This window comes from Nematolebias whitei, chromosome 15 (assembly GCF_014905685.2).
Source record: "Nematolebias whitei isolate Nwh7 chromosome 15, NemWhi1, whole genome shotgun sequence".
NCBI lineage: Eukaryota > Metazoa > Chordata > Actinopteri > Cyprinodontiformes > Rivulidae > Nematolebias > Nematolebias whitei.
Genome location: NC_056512.1, coordinates 35,954,912 through 35,968,802, shown reverse-complemented (window position 1 = coordinate 35,968,802; position 13,891 = coordinate 35,954,912). Strand labels below are relative to the sequence as shown.

At 36.0% G+C, this 13,891-nt stretch overlaps 2 protein-coding genes across 2 annotated transcripts; one reads left to right on the top strand and one right to left on the bottom strand.

Moving 5' to 3' along the window:
* Window positions 1-3,961: 3,961 nt before the first annotated feature.
* LOC119421765 (hemoglobin subunit beta) lies at window positions 3,962-4,729 on the bottom strand. Its single transcript, XM_037689123.1, has 3 exons — window positions 4,547-4,729; window positions 4,237-4,459; window positions 3,962-4,149 (listed from the first exon to the last, which is right to left on the bottom strand). Exons 1-3 carry the CDS (start codon window positions 4,636-4,638, stop codon window positions 4,021-4,023), a joined length of 444 nt encoding a protein of 147 aa, XP_037545051.1. The 5' UTR covers window positions 4,639-4,729; the 3' UTR covers window positions 3,962-4,020.
* Window positions 4,730-7,035: 2,306 nt separating this feature from the next.
* LOC119421766 (hemoglobin embryonic subunit alpha) lies at window positions 7,036-7,736 on the top strand. Its single transcript, XM_037689124.1, has 3 exons — window positions 7,036-7,158; window positions 7,245-7,452; window positions 7,541-7,736. Exons 1-3 carry the CDS (start codon window positions 7,064-7,066, stop codon window positions 7,667-7,669), a joined length of 432 nt encoding a protein of 143 aa, XP_037545052.1. The 5' UTR covers window positions 7,036-7,063; the 3' UTR covers window positions 7,670-7,736.
* The last annotated feature ends 6,155 nt before the right edge of the window (window positions 7,737-13,891 follow it).

Sequence of the window (13,891 nt, the reverse complement as noted above, 5' to 3'; positions counted from 1 at the left end):
AGCACCACCTTTAAACCAGAGGGTTTGGTGAATAAAGCCAATAAATATTAAATGTCCAATAAATGTGTGTTTCTTCTTCTTTGCCTTCATCTTCTCGTGGTCAATAATGAAACCTTACTTTCTGTTCAAAGCCTTTTTGCACGTAAACAGGTCTTCAATATTATAGAATATAATAAAAATAAAATAAAAACACTAAGAAAATTATGTAAATGGTCAAAAGAAGACAACAGCAACTCACTAGAAAAAAAACAAAATGCAACAACATTAAAAAAAAATCTAAATAGAATGAAACAAAAATAACTAATATATTAATAAGAAATGACAACATGTTCTGAGCTGATGTTAAAGAAGGCAACATTGTGTAATAATCTAAAAATGCTTTAAGAAATGAAATGTTGGCTTTATTTCATCAACTGGTTCCACTAAAATTGGTTGATTAAATTTAAAAAGTAACTTTAAATAATGAAAGTATAATTAATTGAAGCTTTGTCCTCACCTGGTTCATTATGAATTCAGTGGCTTAAAGAGGCAAAGTAGCTTTTTAAATTGCATTTATTTCTATTTATTTAACAACTTGGATTAAAACAGCTCTTATGTCCTAATACACATTTTAAATAAGGAAAGTCTTAATTCAGCCCAAGGACAAGTTGGATTTATTTAGCAGTATTTGCTTTAGTGTCTCACATTATTGTTTTGATACAACAAAAAAATCCCTTATTTTTGTTTAAAAAAAAATACTTAAGAGTCATGATTAAACATTATTAAAACTTTTTTTTTAATTTTTAGAATGTGACCAAACTAGGTGTAAAATTAAGTTGAAAGTTTTTTCAAAGATGAGATAAAGAAAGTTTTTTTGAGGAGGGTTTGACCAATTAAAAGGAGAGACATGGATACTTTATTTCAAACTGCAAATAAAACCACAAGTACATTAAAAAAAAAACATTTTAATAATTTAAAAGGACCAACAAAAAACAAAAAAAGCAAAGTCTCCGATAAATAAATAATAAAAAAATTAAAAAGAGGCAGCACTGTGGCGCAGTTGGTAGAGCTGCTGCCTCTGAGCAAGCAGGTCACCCCGGGTTCAAATCCCAACTCGGAGCCTTTCTGGGTGGAGTTAGCATGTTCTCTCCGTGCATGCGTGGGTTTTCTCCGGGTGCTCCGGTTTCCTCCCACAGACCAAAAACATGCATGTTAGGCTGATTGGTAACTCTAAATTGTCCCTAGGTGTGCACGAGAGACTGAATGGTTGTTTGTCTCGTTTGTCTCTATGTGTCCCTGTGATGGACTTGTGACCTGTCCAGGGTGTCCCCCGCCTGTACAGTGACTGCTGGATATGGGCACCAGTGACCCACATGACCTGAAAAGGAAGAAGTGGGTAAAGATAATGGATGGGTGGATTAGTCATAACTGAACTGAAGTAAAGTTAAGGCTCAAACATCCAATATCCAGTTTACTGCTTGAAGAGTTGAAATATTTAAAACAAGTTTGATCTGAATACATTTTTAAACAATCATGTATTTATTTGTTAAAATGCATAAAGTGTTGTAACTGAATGCACATAAAAACACCATAGGTTAGGGTTAGGTAGGGTTTTCTCTTTGGTGTGAATAAATTTCATGTCAGTCTTTTTTCTGTGAAGCAGATCACTCATGTCATTAGTCTGTTTCATTTTTCCGCTAACTTGAGTTACCCCATGATAATAAATTATTAACTGCAAGTAAAATGTTTCCAATTCCAACTTTATTTTTCTTGTCAAATAATTGAGTTGAAACAGAAACTGCAATGGTTGGACACCAGGAGGAGTTTAAGCTGACATGAGAATAAATGGTGAATGGACTGTACTTCTATAGATGCTCAAAGTGCTTTACACCACAATCTGTGCCCTCTTTTACCTCCACACACACATTCATACACCACTCTACTAGATCTCTGCAAAGTTAATCTGAATCTGTAAAAACTAATCGGTGCTTTTAGATCACATTCAAACACTGATGGGACAAGCATCAGAGGGGTTTGGTGTCTTGCCCAGGGACACTTCAACAGGTGACTGCTGGTGGAATCGAACACCTAACACTCCTTTTGGAGGATGAAAGATCTAACCACTCAGCCACAGCAGCAGTATACTAACTTTAACTTCAGTACTAGTGCGGGAACTGTGATGTCCTTCAACAGCTCCAGAGCTGACACTGTACCACAATTACCCACAACTTTACTCAGCTATTTATGGGCGTGTGTGATTGTTTAAGCCTTGTCCCAATTAGAAATCACAGGTTACCACAGCCTGTTACCGTTGGTTCTGTTACCACCCAAACCCTATTGAAACAGTGCCAGCTCGCCCATGGCCCAAATTAAATATACCCAATATCAGCTCTAAAAATATAACTCATAAAAGTCGTATTAAAATAGATGCAGTTACTTTACCAGAACAAAAGAATAAAATCATTAAATGTGGCTAATTGATTTCTTTCCTCTAAGTCCCTGTTAGTTAATGATCTGATAGCTGATATCATCATATACTGATTTATTTTGTCTGACAGAAACCTGGCTGCAACAGGAGGATTTGTTAGTATGAATGAATCCACTCCACCTAATTATTAAAGTTTCCATGTTCCGTGAACAACCGGTCGAGGTGGAGAAGTAGCTGTTATCTTTCAAGGATTATTGATTGATTCTAAACCAGTTATGATTCCTTTGAGTCCTTGTCCTTCAGTCTTTTGCATCCAAAATGGAAATCAGAAATGCCACTTTTAATAGTTGTTATACAGTGCCTTGCGAAAGTATTCGGCCCCCTTGAACTTTTCAACCTTTTGCCACATTTCAGGCTTCAAACATAAAGATATAAAATTTTAATTTTTTTTGTGAAGAATCCACAACAAGTGGGACACAATCGTGAAGTGGAATGAAATTTACTGGATGTGTCGAACTTTTTGAACAAATAAAAAACTGAAAAGTGGGACGTGCAATATTATTCTCCTTTGACACGCTCTACATTTATCATACATACACACGTACCAACAATAAAACATACCGGTAATAAAAACCACATTATCACCATTAGTTCACATATGTGTCTATTTAGCTTTGTTTAAAGGACATTACTGCAGATGGTACAAATTATTTCTTATACATATTCTTCCTGACCAGCAGGACTCGGTACAATGCCTGATGGAAGCATCTGGAAGCAGTTGTGTAGTGGATGTGAGGCGTCCTCGGTGATCAGGGTGGCTTTCTTGCTCACTGAGCAGCTGTAGATGTCTGATAGAGGGCACTGAGGTGAGCCAATTATTACACTTGATTGTTTAATTATTCTGCGTAATTTGTCTTTCTGTTTGATGTTGATGAGGTTAAACAATCATCATCTTAAACCTAGTTAGCCACGCCGACTAGCAGGCTGTGTACTGTCAGAGAATTTTTGGTCAAATGTTGTAAATGTGCATTCGTCCTCTGAGAACAAACAACCAAATTGTCTCCTGAAACCCTCTCTTATCTCAACCTGGAGGCTGATTTGTTGCCTCCTTAGTGTTGTCGCCATGAGACCATGCTCAAAACGTTCTCTTATCTCCATCTGGAGGCCGACTCGCCGACGGCCATTGATCATGTGTAGGCGTTTGACTGTGGCTGGCCATGAGGGAACGCCCACTGGACTCTGCTACTGTAACAAAAGTTTGCAGATGACTATTCGACGCTCATCCTGTGACATATTTATGCATGTAATCTGTCTTGAATGGGTCCTTGCAAGTAAAATGCATGTTAAAAAATTTTTTCTTGTATTGAGTGTGGTTCTTTTGGGTAAACAACGTAAGTGAGAAAGATTTTCTCCAACATATTTGTTATAAGATCAATTCAGAGCTTTATTATTTTACACGTCAAAGATTTTCTTTGCCATTTAAAATTGTGCCAAAATAGAAACAAAAACAGCCAAACAACGTCTTGAAAAAGCTCATATTTTATTAACTCTTTGCCTTTTTTTTTTTTTTTTTTTAAAGCAGAGCATTGTGAGTGTCCACTGCAGAGAGCTCTCTAGTAGTACTGCTTTCTCAGGGAGGACACCACCACAGCCAGGAACTTCTCAAATGCTGCATGGACCTCAGAAGTGAAGGCCTTACCCAGCTGACCAGCGACCACAATGGTTACGCAGTCGGCAAGGAGCTGCAAATAAATAAAAAAGACGGTGCATCAGGAAGTGGAAACAACAGTTGTAGTCACTGGTTTTCCATACGTTGCACATGGATTTACCTTGAAGTTATCAGGGTCTACTTGCAGCTTCTCGGAGTGCAGCACACTCAGGTCTCTGAATGAGTTCTTGATGTCATCCAGGTTCTTCGCAGCTTTTTCGAAACCACCCATGACAACTTTTCCATGAGCTGCCACTTTGGGATTTGACGCTATCGCATCAGGACTGGAGAGGTTTCCAAATTTACTAAAATATCTCTGAGTCCAGGGGTAGACAGTCAGACACCTGAGGGAACACACACAAAAAGTGTTACTTCCAGAAACGCACGCAATTTTGGATTTATGTTACGGAAGAAGAGAAAATAAATCTAACCTGGAGAGAGCTGCACAGCCCACGGCCCCAGTGTCAATCTTGGAGAAGATGTCCGCGATGGTGGCGCGCTCGAAGTCAGACCATTTGACCATTTTGCCTGATTCTTGGTTGGTTTCACTCGTCTGGTCAGAAGGACCGGCAGGCCCGTTTTATGTACCAGCAGTTCTGCTCCTCCCAGAGTTATCAGACGGGTGGAGCTGGCCTTTATCAGTATTGTGGATTTGAAAACCCGATAAGGAGAGGCCACGTTCGCTGCTTGAATTGTTTTTAAAGCGCACGATTTTTTGAAAAAACAAAATACTGCATGTGGAAAAAGATTTCAGTCGTGAAAAGAATATCTAAAAATTTGGGCTGCCAGCACTAAAACCACTAAAAGTATTTTAATTGTTTAGTTTTTGTCAATAGAATACATTAATTGTCTTTTTTTTTTAAGTTGTGTTGACAATAACTTATTATTAAATGCACACAAGTTTTTTTTATTAAAAATAAAAGATTTATGTTCAACGTTTTGTGATCATCATGTGCAGGATTTTACTGTAGCGTGTATGAGTGGTTGGAGAAAGGGCGACACTTTCTCATCACTTTATTACACTTATTTACTTGTTTTGCACTCCAGCCGCTCATTTTACTGACCAGCAACAGCTTCATTAATGTATTCACCTTTTAATAATCAGAACCGATGAATCCATTAATCATAGAGAATTCATATGTTTATCATACCATCCATATACTTTACCAGAACAAGTGAATATTCATCTAAATGAGGAGACCAAATTTGTCTTTGAAGTTTAAAAGTAATGAATCAAATTAGAAACATGAAAAATAAGAATAGGAATTTGTATAACAAATTTAAAGACGTGTTTGTTGAATGAATACAGATTTAATTAAGCAATAAGGATTAATCTTTTATCTAAAAAAAATATTATTTGGCCAAAATATAACTAGCTTCATACGAGCAACGATTTAGATAAAGTTTAACAGTTTGATAAATTCTTTACTTTGGAATTTGGTTGAGAGATGTTTAGTTCGAGGGATTCAAGGTTCTTTGTCATTCGCACCCCATGTGGTACATGTGGTGGAACAAAATTATGTACACAGGGTCCCAGTTACATCCAACAATAAAACGTAAAAGAAAAACAGTAATAAGATCTAAGATATGAACTAAGAAAAACATTAACTAAATATACACTAAGCACTAGTAGCATTAAAACATTACGCCGAACAGCAGCACGAACATGAGTCTGTGTGCGAAGATGAGCACGCATGAACACATCAACATGAAACAGATCAGCAGCAACATGAAACCGATCAGCAGCAACATGATGTGATTTTTCAGGGATTATTCTAATTAGAGATTCATGAGTCTAACAGCCTCAGGGTAGAAGCTGTTCCTCAGTCTAGTGGTTCTGCACTTAATGCTCCTGAACCTCCTTCCTGAGGGGAGCGGGGCAAAAAGTGTGTGTGCTGGGTGAGTGGGGTCCTTCACGAAGCAGGATTAATCAGATTAAGACATTTACTAACACTGCAAATGCATCAGCTTTTATATCATGTCCAGACTCAGTGTTGTGTTGATGTCCTCACCAGATCGAGTTGGGAAGCTCCTTATTTTCTGGCGTATAAGTCACAGCTTTTTGCATAGATTTGTCAGGCCTGCGACTAATATGCCGAAGCGACTTATATACTTTTTTTTTCTATATTCATAACGCAATTTTTGACTGACACTTTAAATTTAGAAGAACTGTAACAGCGAGTCCTCCCGTGCCCGCTCGCTTCACTCAGCTGGTGCAGGTGGAGGAATGCTGGAGAACTCGCGGCTAAAGAATTGTACATTTAGATTAAAAAATAATGTTTTGTACTTTCAGTAAGTGTTAAATTATTTTGTGTCGTTTAAAAGAAAATATTATTTTAAATAATATTAAAAAAATAATAGTAGAAATAGATTTTACAAATAGGCATTTTATATTTATATTTTGTTTTATTTGGTTATTTTCTGGTAATTTTGGAGATTAATTAACATTTTCCTCCTGCTGTCTTCCTCCTTACTTGTTACATTTAGGTTTTTAATTAAAAGTCACTATTTTATCATGAATTTCTACCATTTAAAAGTTCAATGAATACCAAGAAGTTTAGTGTTGCATCAAATAAAAAGATTTAATGATCATTGACAAGATTTTCTCTGAATTTTAACAACTTTCTGCAACACTTTTCCAACTGGACTTTCCCTCTGACAGAGGAATATGAACCTTTGATTGACTCTGATTAAATTAAGTAAATTGTTACTGACAGTGGAAATCTAGCAAAGTTGTTTGGGTTTTTGTTTTGTTTGTAAATTCGTTCAGGAGATCTTCGGGGGACCGTTTAAGTTTTATCTCATGAGATCAGTTATCAGTGGAAACACGTCTGAGTGCAGCGATCGATGACGTTGACCAGGGTGTGTCCTTGTCCAGCTCCATCTATAAAACCATCTTCAACTTGGTGCTGACCAGACCAAACCAAGACAAACACAACCCAGCTGAGATGAGTCTGAGCGCTAAAGACAAGAACACAGTCAAGGCCTTCTGGGCCAAAGCGGCCGATAAAGTGGAGGATATTGGTTCAGATGCTTTGTCCAGGTAAAGTACAATTTATAACTACTCACACCGACTACAATGCTTTAATTTTCTATAAAGAGATTTTATATGTTTGCTGTTCTCCTTAGGATGCTGTTGGTCTACCCTCAAACTAAGACCTACTTCGCCCACTGGAAGGACCTGAGCCCCGGTTCTGCTCCGGTCAGGGAGCACGGAATGACCATCATGTCTGGAGTCGTCGACGCTGTGGGCAAAATGGATGATCTAGCAGGTGGACTCCTGAACCTCAGTGAGCTGCACGCCTTCACCCTGAGAGTGGATCCTGCCAACTTCAAGGTACTTCAACAGACTGACGCCTCACCGTTAAACTGAATTAAACGACGTCCACGAGTTCATCATTTGTAAGCTTTGACTTCTTTTTCAGATTCTCTCCCACAACATCCTGGTGGTCTTGGCCATCATGTTTCCCAAAGACTTCACCCCTGAGATCCACGTGTCCATGGACAAGTTCCTGTCAGCTCTGGCTCTGGCTCTGGCTGAGAAATACAGATGAACAAACGATGGCCTCGATCTGTGTCTGACTTCTTTTATCAAAGGATTAAATACAGTGGAAAGTTTTACTGTTCTGTCATTTTTCATGTATTTGTAGATAAATGTCTCCCTGCTGTGTCAACATTTTACAATTTAAAGGTGAAATTGGTATGGTATGGTATGAAGTTTATTCATTTTAAAAAAAGTACAAAACAATTCCATAACAATATATAAAAAGATACAAAAAAATTTAAAATGAAAGGCAGCAGAAAGAAGAAAAAATCTTATTATATCTGCCCCTTTTTTCAAACAATTATTTCAGACATATTAATTTTCAAGTAACAGAACAAAATGAATAACTTTCTAATTTTTCTAATTCTAATAAAAAACACACACTAAGCTACTTCATATATACTTTTTTAACAATCTAGATTTGATCTTTTTCTTAAATGTACACATTGACTTGACATTTTTTACATCATTCTCTAGACCATTCCACAATCCAACTCCTTGGATTGAGGTAGACCTTCCCTTCAGACTAGTTCTGAATTTTGGTTTGACAAATATTTCTATCCCCTTAAGATTGTAACAACTTTGTCTTTTAACAAAATTTCTTTGGATATTTAATGGTAATGTGTTATTTTGAGCCCTATACATAACTGATAAAATACTATAATCTACCAAATCATGAAACTTCAGTAACTTCAGTTGATAAAATAATGTGCTTGATGGGTGACTGTAATGCTTTCTGGTGATGATTCTTACAGCTCTTTTCTGTAAGATAAAAATAGGTTTTGTAAATGTTTTACACGCTTTCCCCCAAACATCAATGCAATAGATTAAATGTGGAACAATGATTGTGTTATACAACATGTACAGAGCTTTATCATTTAATAATTCCCTGACTTTGTATAGTACTGCAATAGATTTAGATATTTTTGTTCTTACAGAATTTATGTGATTTTTCCATGTGAGCTGTTCATCAATGATTACACCCAAAAATTTCATCTCATTAACTCTACAAATCTCAACACCCTCAATTTTAAATGGATCGTCAACAGTTTTCTTTTTGTTACTAAATATCATGTATTTAGTTTTATCTAAATTTAATGATAATTTATTAATTTTAAACCAAGTTTGTATTTTATCAAATTCTGTCTTCATCAGTTCCAACATCCGTTTTACATCTTTACCCAAACAAAAAAATGTGGTGTCATCTGCAAAAAGGACACATTTGAGGAGTCCTGATACATTCACTAAGTCATTCACATATAAAATAAATAACTTTGGTCCAAGTACAGAGCCTTGAGGAACTCCACAAGTGATATTGCACAAGTCAGATCTTACACCATTTATTTGTACAAACTGTTTCCTATCTTTTAAATAGCTAGATACCCAGTGTAATGCTGGTCCTCTTATACCATATTTATTTAATTTTTCAAGGAGAATAGTGTGGTCAATAGTATCAAATGCTTTTTTTAAATCAACAAAAATACTAACACAATACTGTTTTTGATCGACAGCAGTAGTTATTTGTTCTATTATTTCCATGAGAGCCATTGATGTAGAGTTTTTTGCTCTAAACCCATACTGACTGCTACTTAGAATGTTTTGTTTAGTAATAAATTTATCTAATCTGGTCACAAACAGTTTTTCTAGAATTTTTGAGAATTGTGGTAATAAGGATATTGGTCTATAATTATTGAACACACATTTATCACCATTTTTAAAGAGAGGAACTACCTTAGCTACTTTCATATTGTCTGGAAATATTCCTTTTGAAAATGATAAATTACAAATATATGTAAACGGCTCGATAACATAACTCATTATGTCCTTTACAAACATCATATCCATGTCCACCCAGTCTTTTGATCTCTTATCTGTAAGATTTTTTACAACATTCATTATTTCTTCTTTGTCAGTTCCATTAAGAAAAATACTGTTGTCACAACTTATAACTGAATGGTTCACATTATTGTCTACTTTTGGTATTTTAGCAGCAAGGCTTGATCCAACGTTCACAAAATGATGATTAAATCCATTTACAATTTCATTTTCATCATGGATTTCATTGTCATCCTTCAAAAAATATTGTGAAATACCTGTTTTTGCTTTATGACTTTTCAGAACACTATTTATTACTTGCCATGTTGCTTTCATATCACCATTGCTTTTATTTAATAAATCACTATAATATTCCTTCTTGTGTTTCCTTATAATCGCTACTAATTTATTTTTATACTTCTTATATTTCTCTTCAGCCTCTTGTGTTCTCAATTTCAAGAAACATGTATACAAATAATTCTTTTTTTTACAAGCATTTCTCAACCCTTTCGTCATCCATGGTTGGTCAACAACATTTCTCTTTGTACAATTATTTTGCACACAATTCTTTTCATACAGAGCTCCTAAAATATTCATAAACTCATCATATGATCTGTTCACATCATCAACATACACGTCTTTCCAGCTTTGTTTATGTAAATCATCTTTTAATTTGTCCATTGCTTTTTTTGATGTGTTTATTGTTTTTTCCTTAATTGTAATTTCTTTTGTAATGCTTTGATCATTTTTATAAATCATGAAAACTGGTAAGTGATCACTCAAATCACTCATTAAAATACCTCCCATCACATCCCCATTTGTTACATTTGTGAAAATATTATCGATTATTGTAGCACTATGAGTTGTAATTCTTGTTGGTTTTGATATTAACGGATAAAGATTTAAACTATACAATGAATTTGTAAATGTACTGATGTTATTTGAATCTGTTTTATTTCCCAGGTCAATATTAAAGTCTCCACACAAAAAAATGTTTTTATTAAAACTCTTGTCCAATAGTTGTACCATTTTATCAGTGAATATTTCTATATTTGATCCTGGAGATCGATATACACAACTTATTAATATGTTTTTATCATTCTTGTTTATTATTTCTATTGTTATTATTTCCATGATATTATCAACAACTATTGACATTTCATTAATTAATTTACATTTTATTTCATTTTTAACGAATAGAGCCACTCCACCACCTCTTTTGTTGCTTCTGTTCACATGATATAATTCATACCCTTCCATGTGAACATAAGTTGTGTTTTCATCGTTGAGCCACGTCTCTGACAGTGCTATTATTGTAAAGGTTCTGTTTAGCTGTTTTAAATAATCTATTATTTTGGATATATTTGCATTTAAACTTCTACTGTTAAAGTGAATAATAGAGAGACCTCCATTAGTTATATTGATGTCATTAAACTGTTCTTCATTATAATATTCACAGTCTTGTATTTCAGGGAAAAAATTTGTATCAATCGCATCTTCAACATTGTATATTTTAAACTCTAAGTCTTCGTATGTTGCCATATTATAATGTATTTGTTTGTTTTATATTTTGATTATTTATTGCTTGTGAAGTTGTGTCAATGATTTATCATCTATCATTTCCTGAGCTTATTTTAGTCTTTCCAGATCTTTCAGGTCTTTTATTATCTTAGCCTGAGATCCTTCCTGTATTTCTTCCTGTATTACTTCCTGTAAATTCTTGGTGAAATGAATTAATAAGTTAATGAACATAAACTTTAGAAGCCCGTCTCTCCTGACACGTTGGACCACAAGGTGCTGAGTTTTCCCAAGGGTTTATCACGGTGGTACCAAATAATTTTGATGTTAGACGATGACAGATTTTCAAATTAGTTTAATTTATTAAAGTTTATTTGAGCTGAGGAAAACAGACAGAGACATAAATAATTCTCATCTTAAGTTTGAAGGGGAATGAGAGGAAATTATGAAAACTAAAACTTCTTTAACTAAGACATCTCCGGAAATGTAAATTAATGCCTAACAACAATCGGCAATTTTGTTTTATTTTCTGCATTGAAAAATAATTAAAACATTTTTTATAGCCTTTTTATGATCCTAAAAAACTAATCTTGAACAGACACTTCTAATGTTACAACATCTGCATTTGTTGTTGTTGTTGTTTTCAGTCAGATTCAAGCAGCAGTGCAAGAAAAACAAAAGTGTCCCCCATTGCTAAACATTGGATTTCAATAAACTAAATAAGAATCACTGTGACTGACACGTTGGCCTACCTTTGATTTTCTCACATTAAAGGGTGAACGGAAAAGGTTTAGGAATAAATATGAAATGAATAAATTTATATATTTATATATATATATATATATATATCCCACTTGAAAATCATGGAGGGGTCTGAAGTGTTCATCTTAGGTGCATGTCCACTGTGAGAGACATAATCTTTAAAAAAAAAATCCTGGAAATAGCAATGTATGATTTTTAAAATAATTTATTTGTGTGTTACTGCTGCAAATAAGTATTTGAACACCTGTGAAAATCAATGTTAATATTTGGTACAGTAGCCTTTGTTTGCAATGACAGAGGTCAAACGTTTCCTGTAGTTTTTCACCAGGTGTGCACACACTGCAGCAGAGATTTTGGCCCATTCCTCCTCAGATCTTTTCTAGATCAACCAGGTTTCTGGGCTGTCACTGAGAAAAAAAGAGTTTGAGCTCCCTCCAAAGATTTTCTATAGGGTTTAGGTCTGGAGACTGGCTAGGCCACTCCAGAACCTTGATATGCTTCTTATGGGGCCACTCCTTGGTGACCCTGGCTGTGTGCTTCAGGTCATTGTCATGTTAGAAGACCCAGCTACGACCCATCTTCAATGCTCTGAGGGAAGGAGGTTGTTCCCCAAAATCTCGCAATACATGGCCCCGGTCATCCTCTCCTTAATACAGTGCAGTTGTCCTGTCCCATGTGCAGAAAAACACCCCAAAGCATGATGCTTCCACCCTCATGCTTCACAGTAGGGATGGTGTTTTTGGGATGGTACTCATCATTCTTCGTCCTCCAAACACGGCGAGTGGAATTAAGACCAAAAAGTTCTACTTTGGTCTCATCTGACCACATAACTTTCTCCCATGACTCCTCTGGATCATCCAAATGGTCATGGTCAAACTTAAGACGGGCCTGGACGTGTGCTGATTTAAGCAGGGGAACCTTCCGTGCCATGCGTGATTTTAAACTATGACGTCTTAGTGTATTACCCACAGTAACCTTGGAAACAGTGGTGCCAGCCCTCTTCAGGTCATTGACCAGCTCCTCCCGTGTAGTTCTGGGCTGATTCCTCACCTTTCTTAGGATCATTAATACGCAACGAGGTGAGATCTTGTATGGAGCCCCAGTCTGAGGGAGATTGACAGTCATGTTTAGCTTCTTCCATTTTCTAATAATTGCTCCAACAGTTGATCTTTGTTCACCAGTTGCCCCATTGCCCTTTCCAGCTTTGTGGAGGTCTACAATTTTGTCTCTTGTGTCTTTGGACAAATCTTTGGTCTTAGCCATGTTATTAGTTGGGGTCTTACTGATTGTGTGGGTGGGCAGGTGTCTTTATGCAGCTACCGACCTCAAACAGGTGCTTCTAATTTAGAATAAGTGGAGGAGTGGAGGTGGACTTTTTAGAGGTTGACTAACAGGTCTTTGAGGGCCAGAATTGTTGCTGATTGGCAGGTGTTCAAATACTTATTTGCAGCAGTAACACACAAATATATTATTTTAAAAATCATACATTGTGATTTCCGGATTTTTTTTTATTTTGATTATGTCTCTCACAGTGGACATGCACCTAAGATGAAAATTTCAGACCCCTCCATCTAAGTGGAAGAACTTGCAAAGTCGCAGGGTGTTCAAATACTTATTTTCCTCACTGTATATTCAAGGATTCAAGGATTTTTAGTCATTCACACTACATGTGGTACATGAGGTGGAACAAAACTATGTACACAGAGTCCCAGTTACATCCAACAAAAATACAAATTGTAAAGAAAAACAGTAGTAAGATCCAAGACATGAACTAAGAATGTACTACATTCACTAAACTAAGAATACACAAAACTAAGAATACACTAAGGGGGAGTTGTGTTTATTCCTTCTAAAGTCCATGGCCATCTCCTTTGTATTCTTCACATTGATGTGAAGGTTGTTATTTTTGCACCAGCTCTCCAGGTGTTCCACCTTCTGCCTGTAGCTGGACTCTTCATTATTATACATCCAACCATCGTCTGCAAACTTTACCATATGACAGCCTGGATGGGTCGGTGCGCAGTCATACATTAGCAGAGTGAACAGGAGGGGGCTCAACACACAGCCCTGGGGTGAGCCTGTGCTGAGGGTTATGCTGGAAGAGGAAAAGTAGTGGATCTTCACTTGGATATATATA

Excerpts from the sequence above, each read along its gene's own strand:
- LOC119421766 (XM_037689124.1), top strand. The coding sequence starts at position 7,064 with ATGAGTCTGAGCGCTAAAGACAAGAACACAGTCAAGGCCTTCTGGGCC. Across the intron at positions 7,159-7,244 it reads GGTTCAGATGCTTTGTCCAG|GATGCTGTTGGTCTACCCTC; the intron begins GTAAAGTACAAT and ends TGTTCTCCTTAG. Across the intron at positions 7,453-7,540 it reads TGGATCCTGCCAACTTCAAG|ATTCTCTCCCACAACATCCT; the intron begins GTACTTCAACAG and ends CTTCTTTTTCAG.
- LOC119421765 (XM_037689123.1), bottom strand. The coding sequence starts at position 4,638 with ATGGTCAAATGGTCTGACTTCGAGCGCGCCACCATCGCGGACATCTTC. Across the intron at positions 4,460-4,546 it reads GGCTGTGCAGCTCTCTCCAG|GTGTCTGACTGTCTACCCCT; the intron begins GTTAGATTTATT and ends GTGTTCCCTCAG. Across the intron at positions 4,150-4,236 it reads TAGACCCTGATAACTTCAAG|CTCCTTGCCGACTGCGTAAC; the intron begins GTAAATCCATGT and ends ATTTATTTGCAG.